The sequence below is a fragment of the Thalassophryne amazonica genome, chromosome 20, assembly GCF_902500255.1.
Source record: "Thalassophryne amazonica chromosome 20, fThaAma1.1, whole genome shotgun sequence".
NCBI lineage: Eukaryota > Metazoa > Chordata > Actinopteri > Batrachoidiformes > Batrachoididae > Thalassophryne > Thalassophryne amazonica.
Window position 1 is genome coordinate 60102468 of NC_047122.1, and position 20039 is coordinate 60122506.

The following is a 20039-nucleotide window of genomic DNA, read 5'->3' on the forward strand; positions in this document are numbered from 1 at the left end:
TTGCTTATTAGAACCCCATTAACCAAAACAATAATTTGCATCTTTTTTTTTTTTTTTTACTGAATTTTAACCACTTTAACGTTTGACCCTATACAAACTGAAATTGACCTTTGGTACCATTTTTGCTGTTTTTACCCCATAACTCCAGACCATTCCATCACAGATAGCCCAAACTATACCTTTTTGGAATCGTTATGACCAGACAAGTAATGTGATATAGTTTTCAACATGATTGGAGCATTTTTAAAGTTTGCCCTCTGTGTAATTCTTCACTGACCCCTACCTGGCTACAGCTACCATATGGGATGCCTATCAAACATTTTGTGTAGGTCATGATACACTGAGGCTGGATTCAAAGTGTTGTTTATTCCCCTTAAATGGTACCGATTTGGTTAAAATTGATGAGTGGCTCATGGACTAGTGTACATCTTCAGCAAAAATCAGTCCCAGATTGAAAAATAGCAGAATTTTCCTTTAATTAGTCATGGGTGTGTTTGGGGCACCATATGAGATAAACTGGTTATAATGCCATCTGTCATCTCCCTGAGTTTTCCTTTTCAAGGTAACGCAGGTCAAAGGTCATGTTATCTATAACTTCATATTGGTGTCTCATAGTCATCATAGGCGTATCTTTAACCAATTCCTCAAGACAGCCGTTCTAAATATCCCCCAAGTACACAAGCATTGGGGTCAGATTCAACAAAAACAGAAACGGATTCAACAAATGCAACTTAAATTTATACTTGCCCCACACACACACCCACACCATCCAGGCAATTTGCATTTAAATGCAGCACAACGTCACTGGTTGAATGTAATAAATGACAAGTTTATTGTTGCACAAAATGTACAAAATAACAAGCAAATGGATAGCCCCTCCCCCTCCCCACCCCCTCTGGTTCATTCGTCATAATGAAGCTGAATTTCCGAAACCTATGTCTACCGCAAGTCCGATGGTCCAAGCCAAACGCATGGTAACTCTTAGAGACAGCACAACCAACCCAACTTCAGCATCACTGAACAATTAAAAATGAATAAAAACACCTTATTTACACATTTTTGTCAGAACTTGTACAACATGCCATCTATGTATTTATACAGAATATGCTTGTGCGCATACCGCTGTATAAAAAACATAAGATCAAATTAAGTTAGACCGAGGGTTCTACACAGCTAAAGTACAGCAATTATTAGTACGGTAATCTCTTAAAATTTTAGACGAGCAATCTCATAGAAAAAAAAATACAAAATTATGACTGTGTTTTTCCTTGAGGACCCAAGCTGACCTTGTGTATGCCTGTTAAGAAAAGCCTCACACAAATGTACACCGGAACGTCCCACAATGCACTTCTCAGGTTAAAGGACGGCGTCAGATATTTGATGTTTCAGCCCAAAATATAGAAGTATTGTGCACAATACTCAAAGATTTTTTTTAAAGCCATAAAACTGTAAAGGGGAGGCTAAAATGTTGTTCACAACTTTTTCCATTAAACAGAATATGGATCAAATGTTACTGTGCAAAAGGTTTTAGGCACCCCTTGGAATTTTGAACCCCCTTATTCTAACAAAGATGTGTCTGTATCTGTGCAAATGGATGCAATGATTTGGGACACTTTAAAATTTTTATGAAATATTTGAGTGTTTGCGGGTGTGGGGGTGTTATGGTGCAAATGTTTCAGGCACATTTAATTCATCATAAAAGCATAAAAAAATTATGAAAACCTGATATATATGTATAAATAAATGATACATGTCATGAATTTCAACTTTAATGATAACACTATGTAACAAATTTTTATTTTTGTTTTGTTCCTGGGTACACAGTGTGTTTTCCTAACCTGTTATGCCTTAAATAAATAGAAAATAGCTGTTATTCCACAGAAACTTTGCTTCTGTGATCAGGACAATGATATTTTGAAATTTGTCTGTTTTCAAGAATATTCTCGATTCGCCTTCACTACTACTGAGTAGTCATCTAGAATATTCTTTAACTGCTAGAACTGTCCAGAATTTTCTAGAAGTTTCCAGAATTATCTAGAAATTTCAAGAAACTTTTAGAACTTTCTAGAACGTAAAAAAAAAAAAAAAAAAAAAAAAAAAAAAAAAAATCAAAGTTTGTGCTGAATGTAGTCATTTTTCCATAGACTTTAGACATAAGCAGTCGAAATATAACACTTAGAAGCCAGGAACAAAAATTGTGTTATATAGTGTAATCAGTATGGAATATGAGCTCTATTTACATGTGATTTTTTTCTGTATACACGATGCAGCTCTAAAAATAATAATTGTGTTTTACAATAATTTAATATTCCATGATCATTTGCAACTGTGTTTGCATGGTATTCTACTATCCAGTAGACTTACAAAGAAATTATTATTATTGTTGAATAAAAAATATAACTCACATATTCATTCTTGTTGGAATATATTTTGACTTGTCTGAAGAAAACTGGCAATAAAACTGATTATTTACAGGTGTTATACCAAAGGGGTCCATGACTTATGCAACTCACCATCTTGGCTTTTATATTTTAAATTAATTTATATCAAGTTGTAGAGATTTGCTTTGAGTGTGAGTTTAAGGAAGATCATTTTAGAACTTTTTTATAATGAGAAGCCTGGTTTACTTTTTGTATTTGAAATGGCAACAATTTAAAATATGTGAAATACCAAAGGGCCGAGTACCTTTTGGAGGGCACTGTAAACAGTGCATGATAACACAAGTAAAATAAATGGTATAAACCCAACTTTGCTGTTGTAATTTAGGTAGTATGAAAGATGAAAAGTTGTCACTTTACTTACGTTTAATTTTAGATTTTAATTATTATTCAAACATTGTTGTCTTAGTGTGCATGTGTGTAAAAGTGGTGCTCAACACTATGTTAAAAAAATCAGCCTATTTGCACAATTTTTTGTATTATGTGCAGATAAATAATAATGATGATGATAATAATAATGATGATAATAAACAAAAACAAATACACTGATTTACAAAAGATTCATAAATAAAACCTCAAAACTATATACTGAAATTGTATATTTTTCTGTGTAATAGATGTAAAATGCTTTTCTACATTTTGGGCTCAAACATCAAAAATTAGCATCACAGACCTTCAGCGATTTCCAGCTTGTTTATGATGTCATATTTGCGCGTAATGACAGTTACATCCAATGTTTGTCTGATGCAATAACAGCGTAAACCAATCAGCTTTGGCACTGTGTGAAGAAGGCAGTTGTGGGTTCCCACAATGCATTTCTTCAGTTTTGCTTGTGTAAATGCGACAAGGTGTTGCGGTTAATTAACCTGTAAGAATGTATGATTGATTGTGCACTAAACCACAGAGCAGCTGGAAGGAGATCCGACGATGATTGCTGCTAACCATTTGGCGAAGAAGTATGAAATGGGATGAATAAAATCCATTTCTGTTTGATTCCAAAAGTAGTGGCGCTACAAAAGCTAATCTGTGGTAAAAAAAAAATAGCATGGAGCGAGAGTGCTAACAACTTTGTTCAAGCACAGCTGGAAAACCAGAGAGATATTCTCGTACAGCGTGGGGGCGCTCTACGCGAAATTCCGAATGCAAGTCCAGCGGATGATCGTGAGGATGAGGAGCAGTGACCGATGAGGAAGGGGGCAATACAGAAAAAAAAAAAAAAACATGGAGGCATTCTGCAAAGACTCAGTTCCTCGTCCATCAGCTGCACCGCTGTGGAAAACTTGGTGGGTCGGCCGAAGCAAATCTCCGGAATGCATCCATCACGTTACTTTCAGTTGACCTGTAGGTGGCGCTGAGTGCAGCTGAAGGAGTCAGAAACTCCTCCTCACAGCTGGAACCTCCTCTGAGGCTCACTTTGAAATCAGATTTGAGGAAACGTGCAAAAATACTCATCAGTCTACTTCTGGGAATGAACCCGCCTTTTTTTGTACATTTTCAGTCGATGTTTGCATTAAATTTTGCGATAAAGATTCCTCTTTAATTCTTCCTATTATCATTTCCTGTTGCTGTTTCACTTGTTTTAATATATATATCTATAGTTTCTTTTCTCTCTTTCCTTTTTTTTTTTTTTTTTACTTTTCTTACTTTACAAAATGAGAAGACAGAATGATGGACAGCTGACAATAAATATAATTTTTTTCCTCTTGTTATGACCATCAGGTTTCTTGTAACCCGGAGATGATTCTGATTCTTTGTTCGTTGTAAACAAAGTGTTTGTTTCTCTTCCTCCTCCTCCTTTTCTTCTGCTTGCTCTCATTGCAGGAGGGCCCTGATTTGTTTGGAGGTGCTGTCATCATTTAGATGTCGTGTCGTATACCTGCAGAAAAAAAATTAAAAAGTTCTTAGGAAATCCTTTGCGTCACATTTATGGAAAGTGCGACGCTCGTACATACCTCAGTGCGTTCAGAAGTCCTTCCACACTGTTCGACGGCTGCTCTTTCAGCACCTTGATGCAGCCCTTCATCTGCACAAGACAAAGGCAACAAAGTTTGTAAAAGTTTGAGTTCAGTCATCAGCCAGGTGTAGCACTCAAACACTGAATGTGTGACTCTCGCTTTCTATGGACTTGTCCAGGGTGGGAGATACAGGTGTGGGGATACAGGTTCCTGGCTGAGTGCCGATATTGTGGAGTTTTTTCCCAGTGGAAGGAGAGAGCTGCCTTAGTGTAACTTTGTGCCACAGAGAAGAATCTGACTGTTCAGAGTACCCAGCCTTCTTGGAGAGATTGTTGTGTGGGCCGCCCGAAGAGGAGGTACTGCTGGCCCATCACCAGAGGGCGCCCTGCCTGAAGGCGGGCTTCAGGCACCAGAGGGCGCAGTCGCCGCCAGGAACTGGAATTGACAGCTGTCACTCATCACCTTCATCACACCTCATCCATAAAGGCCAGGAGAAGACACCACATCTCTGCCTAGAAATCGTCTAAACCATTCAGGTAGACACTCAGCCATATTAATGACTCAGCTAAGTTAAGTTGTGATGTCTTTCACATCTGTGCTGGTAGCTATTGTACCTTTTGAGTTTGCAGCTTCTCCACTGACTGCCGAGTTGGAGGGAGTGGTAAGAGTTGGCATTCTCCACTCTTCACTCTTACACTTGTTTAGTGGAGTCTGCACTGATAACCGGAGGAAGTAGTGAGATAAGGAGGTGGCGTTTTCTCCCTCCACCAGGAATAATCTGCTGACTGTTTTACTGGGTGTGTGCACACACCCACTCTTGACTGTTTCTGCTTCCTGCCAGCAGTACCCGATCTGACAGCTGGAGACGGTGGCCACCTGGGGACTCAGGACTTGGCGGCTCCGGAGTGTTCCAGATCTGTTGGCGGTGGAAATCGTGTGGGTCCCGACTCTTCTCTGGACGGGCGTCTCCTATCCTCGAGCCTGCCCACACGACACCAACTTTATAACTGACCGTAGTATTGAATTGTATCTGTATCCGTTGTGCACATTTCACAACATTAAATTGTTACTTCGTATTTCCATTGACCATTCATTTACGCCCCCTGTTGTGGGTCCGTGTCATCACACTTTTCACAACAGAGATCCTGGAAAACATCCTTGCTGGTAACTCCTTAGTTCCACTCGAGGACTTCAATGTCCATGTTGGCAGTGATGGAAAAACTTGGAGGGGGGTGATTGGGAGGAAAGGCCCCCTGATCTGAACCCAATTGGAGTGTTACTGCTGTACATCTGTGCTGGTCATGGATTGTCCATTACAAACATCTAGTTCCAGCACAAGGGTGTTCATACGTACATGTGGTACCAGAGCACCCTACGTCAAAGGTCAACGATAGATTTTGTCTTGGTGTCTTTAGACCTTCAACCATGTGTCTTGGACAGTTGGGTGAAGAGGGGGGCGGAGCTGCTGACTGATCACCATCTGGTGATGACTGGGGTTAGATGGCGGGCTCAGCCATTGAACTGACCTGGAAGACCTTAACGTGTTGTGAGGGTTTTCAGAGAACTTTTGCTGGAAAAGTCTGTCCAGACGGCCTTTAAGTCTGATCTCAGACAAACCTTTGCCTACATCCCAAGGGAGGTCGGGGACTTGGTATTACCACAAATAGCTCCCCAAACATGTCAAACAAGGCTACGTGCCCCATCCATAAATGTCAGAGGTCCAAGCTCATCAGCACCAAAAAGTAACGATAGTAACTGGAGACTGACATTGTCATATTTGAGAAACAAACAAAAAATTTGGTAACTGTTAACAGTGTAGAAAGTGGAATGAAGGGACCTGCTGAATCCTCTCCCACCGGTCCGGTATGAAGCACCCTCTGAATTTTCTGATCTTTGGATATTTCTCCATTTTGGGACTAAGGGCCTTCTCCTATTTCCCATTTTGGCCCCTGATTTCTGTCCTGATTTCAGGATTGGTGTTTTTTTAAATCATAACCAAAATTCATACACTGAACAAAATATAAATGCAACACTTTTGTTTTTGCTCCCATTTTTCATGAGTTGAACTCAAAGATCTAAAACATTATCTATATACACAAAAGACCTATTTCTGTCAAATATTGTTCGTAAATCTGTGTTTGTGAGCACTTCTCCTTTGCCAAGATAATCCGTCCCACCTCACAGGTGTGGCATACCACGATGCTGATTAGACAGCATGATTATTGCACAGGTGTGCCTTAGGCTGGCCACAATAAAAGGCCACTCTGAAATGTGCATGTAATCACAGCTCTTACTATTGTCTACTATTTTTTTATCCATATGATTGTTACAGAAAATTGGCAATTAGACCCCAGTATGTGCGACTCCCATTATGTGATTGTTGTTGTGCGCACTCTGGCTGATTCTGCATTTTTCTGACACTTTTATAAAAAGCCAGAATTTCAGTGTTAAAATCTGACAAATGTCTTCTGTTAAAGAACGAGACATGCTTTTCATGGATTTCATGTTGTAGAAGAAGCAGAAGAAGCTTTTACTTTGCTCTGTTTTTAAATGGAGAATAAATAGATTTGTTAGAGGATTTACTGGGAAACTGAACGACTGTGTTATTGAACTGTTTATAAAGAAAAAAAGGTGCAGACAGACTTAGCTTGCAAGTGATGAGCAGCATTTGTAAGTTTAAATGATGACATATTTTTACTTGCTATGTATTATTGCAGCTGGTATGAATGACGTTTGTGGTCTGTCTGTCATTGTCCGTGCACGTGCGCATGCACATAATGTCCAGCAGTCTAATTGTCTTCATTGTGTTTATGGCATTTTTTCTTTGGTTGGTGGTTGTATAAACAAATCTGGCTGTTGTGAGTTTTCTCTTTTTCCTTGATGGTGATGTCTTTGCTTTCCTGCGTGCTCGCTCGCTCACTCGCTCACTCGCTCACTCACTCCATATACATGCACATTAACAACTTCTGAACCCACTTCATGCCTGATTTGTAAGAGCACGTGCACAGGCAGCAGTAACCCCTGAATGGTAACGTGTCGTGTTCAAATAAGGCTAATCCTTAAAGTACATTTTTTACAGCAATTTGGGATTAAACGTTCCACTGATTCCCAGTCATGATACATAAAACCAGTAAAATAGTGTAGAGTCAGACTGTCCGTAATCTCAGGTGTGCTTTGAATTTGTGGTACTCACATCGATTTTGGAGGTCTTGGCAAAAGCCCCGACGGGGTGAACGTGGTCATAGAGAATTATGACGCCCACCATCACCCTCATGCAGAACAGCATGGTGTCTGTGTTGGTGAACCGGCAGCGGTACTCCCTGACACAAACAGTTATGAAACATGAGATTTCGTAGATAGAAATAGGATATCATGAATCCAACAAGTAACTGCAAAAAAAAAAAACTATCAAGCAACAGTCCCACAATTAAAGTTGGGATGAAGGACAGAGGTGAGCTTTGTGAATCTGAGGAAGCTTTTTGTTGTTCATTTCTAAAGGCCTTGTGAATCTATATACATAAAGGGCTACGTCTGTCTGTCTGTCTGTCTGTCCGGGATAAACTCCCAAACTATAATATGTATCCCTAAAAACTATATATATTCTGAATCCTCATGACATGGGGAACAAACTGTTACCATTTTTTAAAAAGTTGAACTGAAAATTACCCCCAAAATAGCTGGCTGTGGGTATGACCAGGCATTCCTGCTTTTAAACTCAGATAAAACTGAAGTTATTGTACTTGGCCCCACAAATCTTAGAAACATGGTGTCTAACCAGATCCTTACTCTGGATGGCATTACCCTGACCTCTAGTAATACTGTGAGAAATCTTGGAGTCATTTTTGATCAGGATATGTCATTCAAAGCGCATATTAAACAAATATGTAGGACTGCTTTTTTGCATTTACGCAATATCTCTAAAATCAGAAAGGTCTTGTCTCAGAGTGATGCTGAAAAACTAATTCATGCATTTATTTCCTCTAGGCTGGACTATTGTAATTCATTATTATCAGGTTGTCCTAAAAGTTCCCTAAAAAGCCTTCAGTTAATTCAAAATGCTGCAGCTAGAGTACTGACGGGGACTAGAAGGAGAGAGCATATCTCACCTATATTGGCCTCTCTTCATTGGCTTCCTGTTAATTCTAGAATAGAATTTAAAATTCTTCTTCTTACTTATAAGGTTTTGAATAATCAGGTCCCATCTTATCTTAGGGACCTCGTAGTACCATATCACCCCAATAGAGCGCTTCGCTCTCAGACTGCGGGCTTACTTGTAGTTCCTAGGGTTTGTAAGAGTAGAATGGGAGGCAGAGCCTTCAGCTTTCAGGCTCCTCTCCTGTGGAACCAGCTCCCAATTCAGATCAGGGACACAGACACCCTCTCTACTTTTAAGATTAGGCTTAAAACTTTCCTTTTTGCTAAAGCTTATAGTTAGGGCTGGATCAGGTGACCCTGAACCATCCCTTAGTTATGCTGCTATAGACGTAGACTGCTGGGGGGTTCCCATGATGCACTGTTTCTTTCTCTTTTTGCTCTGTATGCACCACTCTGCATTTAATCATTAGTGATCGATCTCTGCTCCCCTCCACAGCATGTCTTTTTCCTGGTTCTCTCCCTCAGCCCCAACCAGTCCCAGCAGAAGACTGCCCCTCCCTGAGCCTGGTTCTGCTGGAGGTTTCTTCCTGTTAAAAGGGAGTTTTTCCTTCCCACTGTAGCCAAGTGCTTGCTCACAGGGGGTCGTTTTGACCGTTGGGGTTTTACATAATTATTGTATGGCCTTGCCTTACAATATAAAGCGCCTTGGGGCAACTGTTTGTTGTGATTTGGCGCTATATAAAAAAAATTGATTGATTGAATTGATTGATTGACTGTCCTGTTCAACCCAGACTTCCTGTCTGAATACATTAATTTTATGTTTGTAAAATTGCGATGTAAAAACTGTGAAATACACCACTACCTCAATTTTGATTCATTGATATTTACATTTACTGTTACGTACGTTTTGTGTGTAATTTTGTTATGAATTTGATTGCAAAACAAAGTCTGCATGAAGGACTATTATATTTATAAGACATCAGCCTTACAAAAACAAATGTTGGGCAATTATTTTGGTTAAAATGATTGGCATTTGGCTTATGTCTAAAACAGGTTAACCCAGGCAGCGCCGGGTACCCCAGTTAGTTAAACCATAAAGGTGTAGTTCCTCTGATTTTTTTTTTAAACCAATTGAATTCATAAAATTGTACTACAGTTTGGTTCATCACTATTCAAATAAGGAATCCACAATTGTTATATCACCAATATAATTAAAATTTCCCTTTTGGGGGAAAAAGTTGGATTTTGACCCAGGTGGGTTAAAACACAGGAACGTGACACAGAGTGACTCGAGGATTGAATGGCATTGTTATACCATATATGCTCGTGTTAAGCCACCTTGACACTTGCATGAATTTGATCCCCACACTGGCACGCAATGTTGCGTGCCAATGAGTAAACTCATCGTAAACTGTTGTAAACTCTGTGCAAACTGTGCGAGGCCCACCACACAATGACGCACACTGACATGCAGTGTTTTGCCAATAGGTTGCGCAATGTTCACAACTAGTTCACACAAGTGGCACGAAATTAATGCACGCCAGAAATTTTGAGCATTTCAAAATTTTCTTAGCCTCACACAGTTTACGATGAGTTTACTCATTGGCACGTAAGATTGCGTGCCAGTGCGGGGATCAAATTTGTGCACGTGTCAAGGTGGCTTTAGAATCACAGAGCTTCAGTTGTGAATGAAAAATTCCTAAAATCAACATAAAATGGAAATATAAAGACAGTGACAAACACAGATAATAAAAAACAGGTCACCGGAGATCCCATTGGGAAGAATTTTGGATAAATACTGGACACATTTCAAATAAAGGTTTTGCTGGATATCTGGTTAAAAAAAAAAGTGTCAGCTGTCACAATTACAATGTGTATCAGTGATTTGCCAAAATGAGTCCGTGGGGACTGGGGAGTTTTGTTTTATCATAGGTTTTAATGTAGTTTTCTAAATTGTAAACTGGGCATTCCGAGTTCCCAGTTTCTCTCGGTATGAATTTTCGATCTTGCGCATGTGCTTCTCCTTTCATCTTGTCTGCAAGATTTCAAACTTTCTATATTTGCTGTGGAATCCCTTGAAAATACATGCTTTAGCAGTAATATAAGTAGGTGTAATTATGCAAATACCACGTAATAATTAGACTTCAACAGAAAGTACATTTTTGCCCATTTTGTGAAAAATCCAAAGGGACTAGGCCTTGAAGCATCTGTCGCTTAAAAGGAAAGACAAAAGTGAGTACTCACGGAGTCTCCAGCATGACACGACACACACACGCCATGGTGCTCAGACAGTCCGTGGTGTCCTCTATGGGCAAAGTCTTATTCTGTAGAAAACACATAAGAACAATCAGAACTGGTCTCCTTTCTTTCACAAAGTGGATCTGTGAGCTAGTTAAAAGAACTTTACCACAAGGTGGAGACAAAGTACAGATTGAGAAGAAAGGTGGGGCAAAGCAGTTTTTTTTTTTTGTAAAAGGTATTTCCCACTCTCAGATTGATTTCTCAAATGTTCCGTCAAGAATCACTGAGGTGTGAAGTTAGAGAGAGGCTGCTGCTTCTGAACTAAACCAGGGTTTTGACAAAAGGAGGAAGATGTAGGCTTTTGTGCAAGAATAGGAGGGCATCATCTGTCTACTGTCTACTATTGCATTATGGGAATGGCAGTGATGACACTATAGTCAGATGTGCACATAACTGGTTACTCATGGTGCTCATGTACTAAAAATCATTGATGCACAGCAGACAGAGAAACACTTTTCCTACAATCTGTCATTGCTTTCCTCCTATGAAGTGCTTCCTTTGTGTTTTTCTGCTGTGCATCATTTATTTTTTAGCACACACACGCACCATGAGTACCAGTTATGTGCACATCTGACTACAGTTAAGTGCTGTGCTGATCCAGGTGCCTCAGTATTGAAGACCCCAACAGTTGGAAAAGGCCAAGGAGACAACCACGTATCTTCTGGCTGCAGCAGATAAGAAGGTGGGTTTGGCTGTCTGGGTGGCAACTAACCAGAACCCAGGGCGGATCTGCAGTGTGGTGGATACGGGAGACGCACAACTGCTCCCAGAGCTGACCTGCGTCCGGTCTGTTCATCTCACACACGACTTACTGATATTATTCACAGTAGTGAAACAAACAGTCTACCTCTGAAACAAACTTGGTCGTGGCATTACTGAGTGTCTTCAGCATGGGCGTGGCTTCAGCATAGAACAGCGACATCCGATTGGCCATCTCGTTATTGACCTCATTCTCAGCTTCCAACTGTGGGTTTAAACAAAGTAACGCCGTGTTTAGCAAAAACTAAAACTACTGCCTCATTATAACATCATCAGTCGCATCCTGCGCTGTAATTGTTTTGGTAATATGAGCGTGCACGTTAAGCGTGAATCCAGGCCTCTGGCGCTAATCTGTGTAACTCAAACATCACATGAAATATTGATTGTACATCTGTTTATGATGTTGGTAAGAAAGCAGCAACTCTACATCGGTCATGAATGTTTAATGAGAAATAAGTGAATCCATAATCCCAATGTTTGAGCATGTACTGCCACCAGGGGGCAACAGTGCAACAAAGTAACATTTTTAAATATTATTTACAATATTATTTTAACTCAATATTTTTTCTAATTTAACTGTCTGTATATGTTGCATATGACATATACATCTGCATCACTATCTTTGTGTGTGTGTGTGTGTGTGTGTGTGTGTGTGTGTGTGTGTGTGTGTGTGTGTGTGTGTGTGTGTGTGTGTGTGTGTGTGTGTGTGTGTGTGTGTGTGTGTGTGTGTTTGTGGGGGGCAGCAGCAAGCAACAGCATATTTTGTTCAGGTTTCCTCTTGTGCCCCATTTTCTCATTCCCTCCTGTGTCAGCAATGTTATTTTTCACCCAAAGCGTGCTTAAAAAAGCAAAAAAACAAAAAACAGTTTAATTGTGAGCACAAAGGGGTCATCGTGGTATTGCACATGAAGAGTGATGGCTTGTTGCTTTGCACTGATGATGCCTTCAGGGACATCGTAATTTTCTGTAGTCATAGAGTGAAAGTTGTTGTTACTTAATGTTCTGTGTGCAGTTTTTACTACAGTAGCTGTGTCCCAGTTCAGGGGTCTGCATTAGTGGTGTATGATACTGCAAGATCTGGTATCAATCTGATACCAAGTAAATAAAGGGCCAGTATCACCGATACTGATATCGATACTTTTTAATAAAGAAGGTGGATGCATCATCAAATTGCTTAATCTGAATAAATTTTCATGACCTTTAAGTGTTTTTTTATTTTATTACTTTTCTGTTGGATTAATAATTAGTTAAAAGTCAGGACAGAATTTGGGTTAAACAGAAAATACTTCATTAACATAATAAAGTTTTTTGTAGTTCAGAAACAATAGAACAGTAACAAAACAATTTTCCCCATTAAATAAACAAAGTGCAAAAAAATTATCACTTGAGAACAAATTTAAAAAATTGTTTTGTGATTTTTTTTTTCAGTAGAGTTTTCAGAAACTACAAGACTTTTTTTTCTTTTTTTTTTAAATTTCTCCCTTCATTGCACTTCTTTTCTGGATTTTTTTTTTTTCTTGAATAAGCAGTCTACAAAATTATCACTCCACAACAAATGCTATAAAACACATAGAACGTGTGTTGAGGAAATAAAATTGAAAAAATAAAACAAAATTTCTCCCCTTCAGTGCACTTCTTTTTTTGAATGCAGCAGCGCACAGGAGAGAAACTTAAAGTATTGATCTCATTACAATGTATCGATCAATATCGATTCCATCGTTGGTATTGGTGTTATCGATATTTGGATCGATCCACCCACCGCTAGCCTGCATCCTCTGAAATCTGCATTCATTGACTGCATATGACGCAGAGGCATAACTAGACTGGAATGCAGCCGAGAAATGTAGCCTTCTTTCCCCCAAAAACAAACAATCCCAAGACTTTTTGTGCCGTGTGTGTGTGTGTGTGTGTGTGTGTGTGTGTGTATATGTATGTGTGTGTGTAATGTTTTGTTTTTCAAGACACAATGGTTGGTAAATTAAAAAAAAAAGGACAATTTTGGGTTCTATATGTATAATTGGATATAAGTGGATTTTTATTTTGTTTTAGCACTGTTGTCGTGCGTTGCCTGTGCTGCTCCACAGCCTGTCCAGTGGATTTTGAATCGGTGTGTAACTTTGCAAAAACAATGTCGGACTCTGTAGTTTTCTCTGGGCCCCTCCCCAATCAGACCGGGAGTGACATGTTTAGCCGCATGTTCTCCTTGAATTGCTGGCTGTCTGAGTGGTGTCCAAAAAATGAGGTGGGCTTCATTGATAATTGGCAAAGCTTCTGGGGAAAACCTGGTCTTGTTAGGAGAGACGGCATCCATCCCACTTTAGATGGAGCAGCTCTCATTTCTAGAAATCTGGCCAATTTTTTGGGATCCTCCAAACTGTGACTGTCTAGCGTTGGGACCAGGAGGCAGAGCTGTGGTCTTATACACCTCTCTGCAGCTTCTCTCCCCCTGCCATCCCCCTATTACCCCATCCCCGTAGAGACGGTGCCTGCTCCCAGACTACCAATAACTAGCAAAAATCTATTTAAGCATAAAAATTCAAAAAGAAAAAATAATATAGCACCTTCAATTGCACCACAGACTAAAACAGTTAAATGTGGTCTATTAAACATTAGGTCTCTTTCTTCTAAGTCCCTGTTGGTAAATGATATAATAATTGATCAACGTATTGATTTATTCTGCCTAACAGAAACTTGGTTACAGCAGGATGAATATGTTAGTTTAAATGAGTCAACACCCCCGAGTCACACTAACTGTCAGAATGCTCGTAGTACGGGCCGAGGCGGAGGATTAGCAGCAATCTTCCATTCCAGCTTATTAATTAATCAAAAACCTAGACAGAGCTTTAATTCATTTGAAAGCTTGTCTCTTAGTCTTGTCCATCCAAATTGGAAGTCCCAAAAACCAGTTTTATTTGTTATTATCTATCGTCCACCTGGTCGTTACTGTGAGTTTCTCTGTGAATTTTCAGACCTTTTGTCTGACTTAGTGCTTAGCTCAGATAAGATAATTATAGTGGGCGATTTTAACATCCACACAGATGCTGAGAATGACAGCCTCAACACTGCATTTAATCTATTATTAGACTCTATCGGCTTTGCTCAAAAAGTAAATGAGTCCACCCACCACTTTAATCATATTTTGGATCTTGTTCTGACTTATGGTATGGAAATAGAAGACTTAACAGTATTCCCTGAAAACTCCCTTTTGTCTGATCATTTTTTAATAACATTTACATTTACCCTGATGGACTACCCAGCAGTGGGGAATAAGTTTCATTACACTAGAAGTCTTTCAGAAAGCGCTGTAACTAGGTTTAAGGATATGATTCCTTCTTTATGTTCTCTAATGTCATATACCAACACAGAGCAGAGTAGCTACCTAAACTCTGTAAGGGAGATAGAGTATCTTGTCAATAGTTTTACATCCTCATTGAAGACAACTTTGGATGCTGTAGCTCCTCTGAAAAAGAGAGCTTTAAATCAGAAGTGTCTGACTCCGTGGTATAACTCACAAACTCGTAGCTTAAAGCAGATAACCCGTAAGTTGGAGAGGAAATGGCGTCTCACTAATTTAGAAGATCTTCACTTAGCCTGGAAAAAGAGTTTGTTGCTCTATAAGAAAGCCCTTCGTGAAGCTAGGACATCTTTCTACTCATCACTAATTGAAGAAAATAAGAACAACCCCAGGTTTCTTTTCAGCACTGTAGCCAGGCTGACAAAGAGTCAGAGCTCTATTGAGCTGAGTATTCCATTAACTTTAACTAGTAATGACTTCATGACTTTCTTTGCTACAAAATTTTGACTATTAGAGAAAAAATTACTCATAACCATCCCAAAGATGTATCGTTATCTTTGGCTGCTTTCAGTGATGCCGGTATTTGGTTAGACTCTTTCTCTCCGATTGTTCTGTCTGAGTTATTTTCATTAGTTACTTCATCCAAACCATCAACATGCTTATTAGACCCCATTCCTGCCAGGCTGCTCAAGGAAGTCCTACCATTATTTAATGCTTCAATCTTAAATATGATCAATCTATCTTTGTTAGTTGGTTATGTACCACAGGCCTTTAAGGTGGCAGTAATTAAACCATTACTTAAAAAGCCATCACTTGACCCAGCTATCTTAGCTAATTATAGGCCAATCTCCAACCTTCCTTTTCTCTCAAAGATTCTTGAGAGGGTAGTTGTAAAACAGCTAACTGATCACCTGCAGAGGAATGGTCTATTTGAAGAGTTTCAGTCAGGTTTTAGAATTCATCATAGTACAGAAACAGCATTAGTGAAGGTTACAAATGATCTTCTTATGGCTTCGGACAGTGGACTTATCTCTGTGCTTGTTCTGTTGGACCTCAGTGCTGCTTTTGATACTGTTGACCATAAAATTTTATTACAGAGATTAGAGCATGTCATAGGTATTAAAGGCACTGCGCTGCGGTGGTTTGAATCATATTTGTCTAATAGATTACAGTTTGTTCATGTAAATGGGGAATCTTCTTCACAGACTAAAGTTAATTATGGAGTTCCACAAGGTTCTGTGCTAGGACCAATTTTATTCACTTTATACATGCTTCCCTTGGGCAGTATTATTAGACGGTATTGCTTAAATTTTCATTGTTACGCAGATGATACCCAGCTTTATCTATCCATGAAGCCAGAGGATACGCACCAATTAGCTAAACTGCAGGATTGTCTTACAGACATAAAGACATGGATGACCTCTAATTTCCTGCTTTTAAACTCAGATAAAACTGAAGTTATTGTACTTGGCCCCACAAATCTTAGAAGCATGGTGTCTAACCAGATCGTTACTCTGGATGGCATTTCCCTGATCTCTAGTAATACTGTGAGAAATCTTGGAGTTATTTTTGATCAGGATATGTCATTCAAAGCGCATATTAAACAAATATGTAGGACTGCCTTTTTGCATTTACGCAATATCTCTAAAATCAGAAAGGTCTTGTCTCAGAGTGATGCTGAAAAACTAATTCATGCATTTGTTTCCTCTAGGCTGGACTATTGTAATTCATTATTATCAGGTTGTCCTAAAAGTTCCCTAAAAAGCCTTCAGTTGGTTCAGAATGCTGCAGCTAGAGTACTGACGGGGACTAGCAGGAGAGAGCATATCTCACCCGTGTTGGCCTCCCTTCATTGGCTTCCTGTTAATGCTAGAATAGAATTTAAAATTCTTCTTCTTACTTATAAGGTTTTGAATAATCAGGTCCCATCTTATCTTAGGGACCTCATAGTACCATATTACCCCATTAGAGCGCTTCGCTCTCAGACTGCGGGCTTACTTGTAGTTCCTAGGGTTTGTAAGAGTAGAATGGGAGGCAGAGCCTTCAGCTTTCAGGCTCCTCTCCTGTGGAACCAGCTCCCAATTCAGATCAGGGAGACAGATACCCTCTCTACTTTTAAGATTAGGCTTAAAACTTTCCTTTTCGCTAAGGCTTATAGTTAGGGCTGGATCAGGTGACCCTGAACCATCCCTTAGTTATGCTGCTATAGACGTAGACTGTGTTTCATAATTATTGTATGGCCTTGCCTTGCAATGTGGAGCGCCTTGGGGCAACTGTTTGTTGTGATTTGGCGCTATACAAGAAAAAAGTTGATTGATTGATTGATAAACAATTACTAACCTATGAGATACGCCCACTACACTCAATTTCAATTTTCTATTTATTTTCATTTATATAGCGCCAAATCACAACAGAGTTGCCTTAAAGCACTTCACACAGGTAAGGTCTAACCTTACCACCCCCCAGAGCAACAGTGGTAAGGAAAAACTCCCTCTGAGGAAGAAACCTCAAGCAGACCAGACTCAAAGGGGTGACCCTCTGCTTGGGCCCTGCTACAAACATAAATTACAGAACAATTCACAGAACAATTCACGGACAAATATACAAGAAATGCTATTGGCGCACAGGACAGGAGGGTCGCCAACACAAATACAACTCCCATCTCTGGATGGAGCTGCACCTTAAACAGAGAGAAAAAACAGAATCAGGCATCAGAAAGACAAGAAATACTGTATAATTTGCCAGCATTAAACAACAAGAAAAATGGAGAAATACTAAGGTGATCGCCGGCCACGAGCCCTAAACTTCACTAAAAGACCCAGAATTTAGGTGAAGTTGAGTTTGAAGCATACAGCTGTCAAGGTTGCTAGGCGACACAGGGGAAGGGGTGAGACAAGCTAATGACCCAATCATAAAATGCTCCATAGGCGAGACAGTCTAATTTCAGAAAGGTTGATTTAGCCTCTGTGTTCTCAGAAGGCCACATCATCCCAGAATGCAGCCTTCAAAGGATGCAGCCCCTGAATTGAGACACAGCCAATGAATGACACAGCATGTGGAATCTGAATTTCCACTGAGTCAAGTTTAGGTTTATTTTTTATCAGTGTTGCCACAGTTACTTTATTCGTTACTTTTTTAGTTATTTTAAACGGTTACTTCATTAGCAGCTGCCGAAAACTTGTAACTAATAAGTAATGGAACTAACTAACTAACTTGGTTACACTTAAGATTGAGTACTCAGCAAAGTAACTAATCAACAAAGTAACTAACAGTTACTTTTCTGAGTACTCAATCTTAAAAATAACCAAGTTAAATTACTAGTTACCAACAAGTTGTCCACAGCTGCTAATGAGGTAACTAATAAGGTAACTTTTCAAAGTAACTGTGGCAACACTGATTATTATTAGTAGTATTGTACTTCAAGGATTCAAAGGATTCAAAAGAATTTTATTGTCATATGCACAAAGGAACATGTTCCCTGCACAATGAAATGTGTTTACTGCATTTAACCCATCCTAATTGCCAGTTAGGAGCAGAAGTCGCCTTTAGGCGCCCGGGGACCAGCTCCAGATGTATATCCTACCTTAGGTCAAGAGCAAACCATGACCGGCCTCATGACAACAGATGACACACACACATAAGCCGGCCCGGTAACACATATAAAAAGCACACACAAGGTACTTGTGGGTCATGTTTACTGTATGTGGTACATGATGCAGAATCACAGTGCACCTCTAGATATTATAAATATTACATTCCTGGTCATTCTATTTTCATGATGGTTGCATAATTCCTGTAGCTGCTGGGTTGCTTTTTGTTGTTGTTGTTGTCTTTCTTCAGCCACACGTGTGTTGTGGTTTTTTACCTGCTGGTTGTTCAGCCTGTTCCTGCTTATGGTCCTCCTGTAGTAACTGAAGTCATTCTGAATGGCTGGATTTGTCATCTGTGTGGTGAGAGGAAGGAAGATGTCTTTTATTTTCACGCTCAAAGAAAAAAAAATTGACTTTTTAAATTCAAAGTGAGAGATGACAAATTACAAAACGTTGTTTTCCACCTTTAGTTCATCAAAGCTGAGCGTGAAGTGAAGGATCTCAGCGAACTGTTTGGCAAGGGCCTGCTCTCTCTCCAGGTGCTGCATGGGAGCGTACGGCGGGCTCGTCAGCGCCTCCAGCAGGCTGCGCAGGGCGTTTTCTACACACACACACACACACACACACACACACACACACACACACACACACACACACACACACACACACACACACACACACACACACACACACACACACACACGAGCACACAGGCAAATTTTGAACAGCCCACTGCACAAACAAGTGTGCAATTCCTCCAAGTGCACAAACCCTTTTTTTTTTCCTTCTGCATCACACTGTCCTAACGTATAAGATTCTGAAATAGTGCAGGTGTCTTTCATTGGGGTCAAATGTCAAAATAGGAACTTTTTGTTATTTTTGAGAATGATGTTAAACTGGATCAAATCGAATGTTTCACTCTCCGCGTAAATTAAGCCCAAAATTTGCTCTCTTTCAGTCCAAAATCTTACAGATGTAGCCAAGGGACCTTTTCAACAAGCTAAAATAAATTATTCCCCCTTCTGCCACTAGAGGTCACCACAGCAGATCTGATACGAATCTGCGTGTTGATTTGGCACAAATGTTACGCCCTTCCTGACGCACCTCCGCATCACTTGAAGAACGGACATGGGTGGTCCTGAACTAGGAACCTTCTGCCCTGGAAACAAGCATAATATCCACTTGGTGGTCACGCTGCCCAACTTATCAATGAGGTCAAAATAAATATTTCTGGTCATCTAAAGGTAAAACAAACAATCCTTTGGACCAAATAGAAACAAAATCTGCTCTTTAGGCTCAGACGTTAATGAGACAGAGCAAGGTTCCCGATACCCGAGATACCATCAGCCTCTACAGTGGGGTAAAAAAGTATTTAGTCAGCCCCTGATTGTGCAAGTTCTCCTACTTAGAAAGATGAGAGAGGTCTGTAATTTTCATCATAGGTACACTTCAACTATGTGAGACAAAATGAGGAAACAAAAAAAATCCAGGAAATCACATTGTATGATTTTTAAAGACCCTAACCCAACCATGTCCAGGTTGAAGGCCAAATCAGAGGTTACTACCTAAAACACGTTAAAGATCATGTCGCAGACATTGAAAGGCA

The 20039-nt window shown here is 39.7% G+C and overlaps 1 protein-coding gene and 2 long non-coding RNA genes across 4 annotated transcripts in view; 1 reads left to right on the plus strand and 2 right to left on the minus strand.

Annotated features, from left to right (window-relative positions):
* Positions 1-808: 808 nt before the first annotated feature.
* Positions 809-1569, minus strand: LOC117501764. Its single transcript, XR_004558082.1, has 2 exons — positions 1480-1569; positions 809-1446 (listed from the first exon to the last, which is right to left on the minus strand). It is a non-coding gene; the product is annotated as an uncharacterized LOC117501764 (long non-coding RNA).
* Positions 1570-2625: 1056 nt separating this feature from the next.
* LOC117501740 lies at positions 2626-15085 on the plus strand. Its single transcript, XR_004558076.1, has 3 exons — positions 2626-2802; positions 8125-8129; positions 15071-15085. It is a non-coding gene; the product is annotated as an uncharacterized LOC117501740 (long non-coding RNA).
* fam49al (family with sequence similarity 49 member A, like) overlaps positions 3917-20039 on the minus strand; it is a 68862-nt gene continuing 52739 nt past the window's right edge. For both annotated transcript variants that reach the window (XM_034160696.1, XM_034160695.1), the window contains 7 exons: positions 18898-19034; positions 18709-18786; positions 11637-11753; positions 10733-10812; positions 7587-7713; positions 4391-4461; positions 3917-4314 (listed from right to left, as the gene is read on the minus strand). In XM_034160696.1, coding sequence (XP_034016587.1) covers positions 4251-4314; positions 4391-4461; positions 7587-7713; positions 10733-10812; positions 11637-11753; positions 18709-18786; positions 18898-19034 — 674 coding nt within the window. In that variant the 3' untranslated portion in view covers positions 3917-4250. The remainder of the gene's footprint in view (positions 4315-4390; positions 4462-7586; positions 7714-10732; positions 10813-11636; positions 11754-18708; positions 18787-18897; positions 19035-20039) is intronic.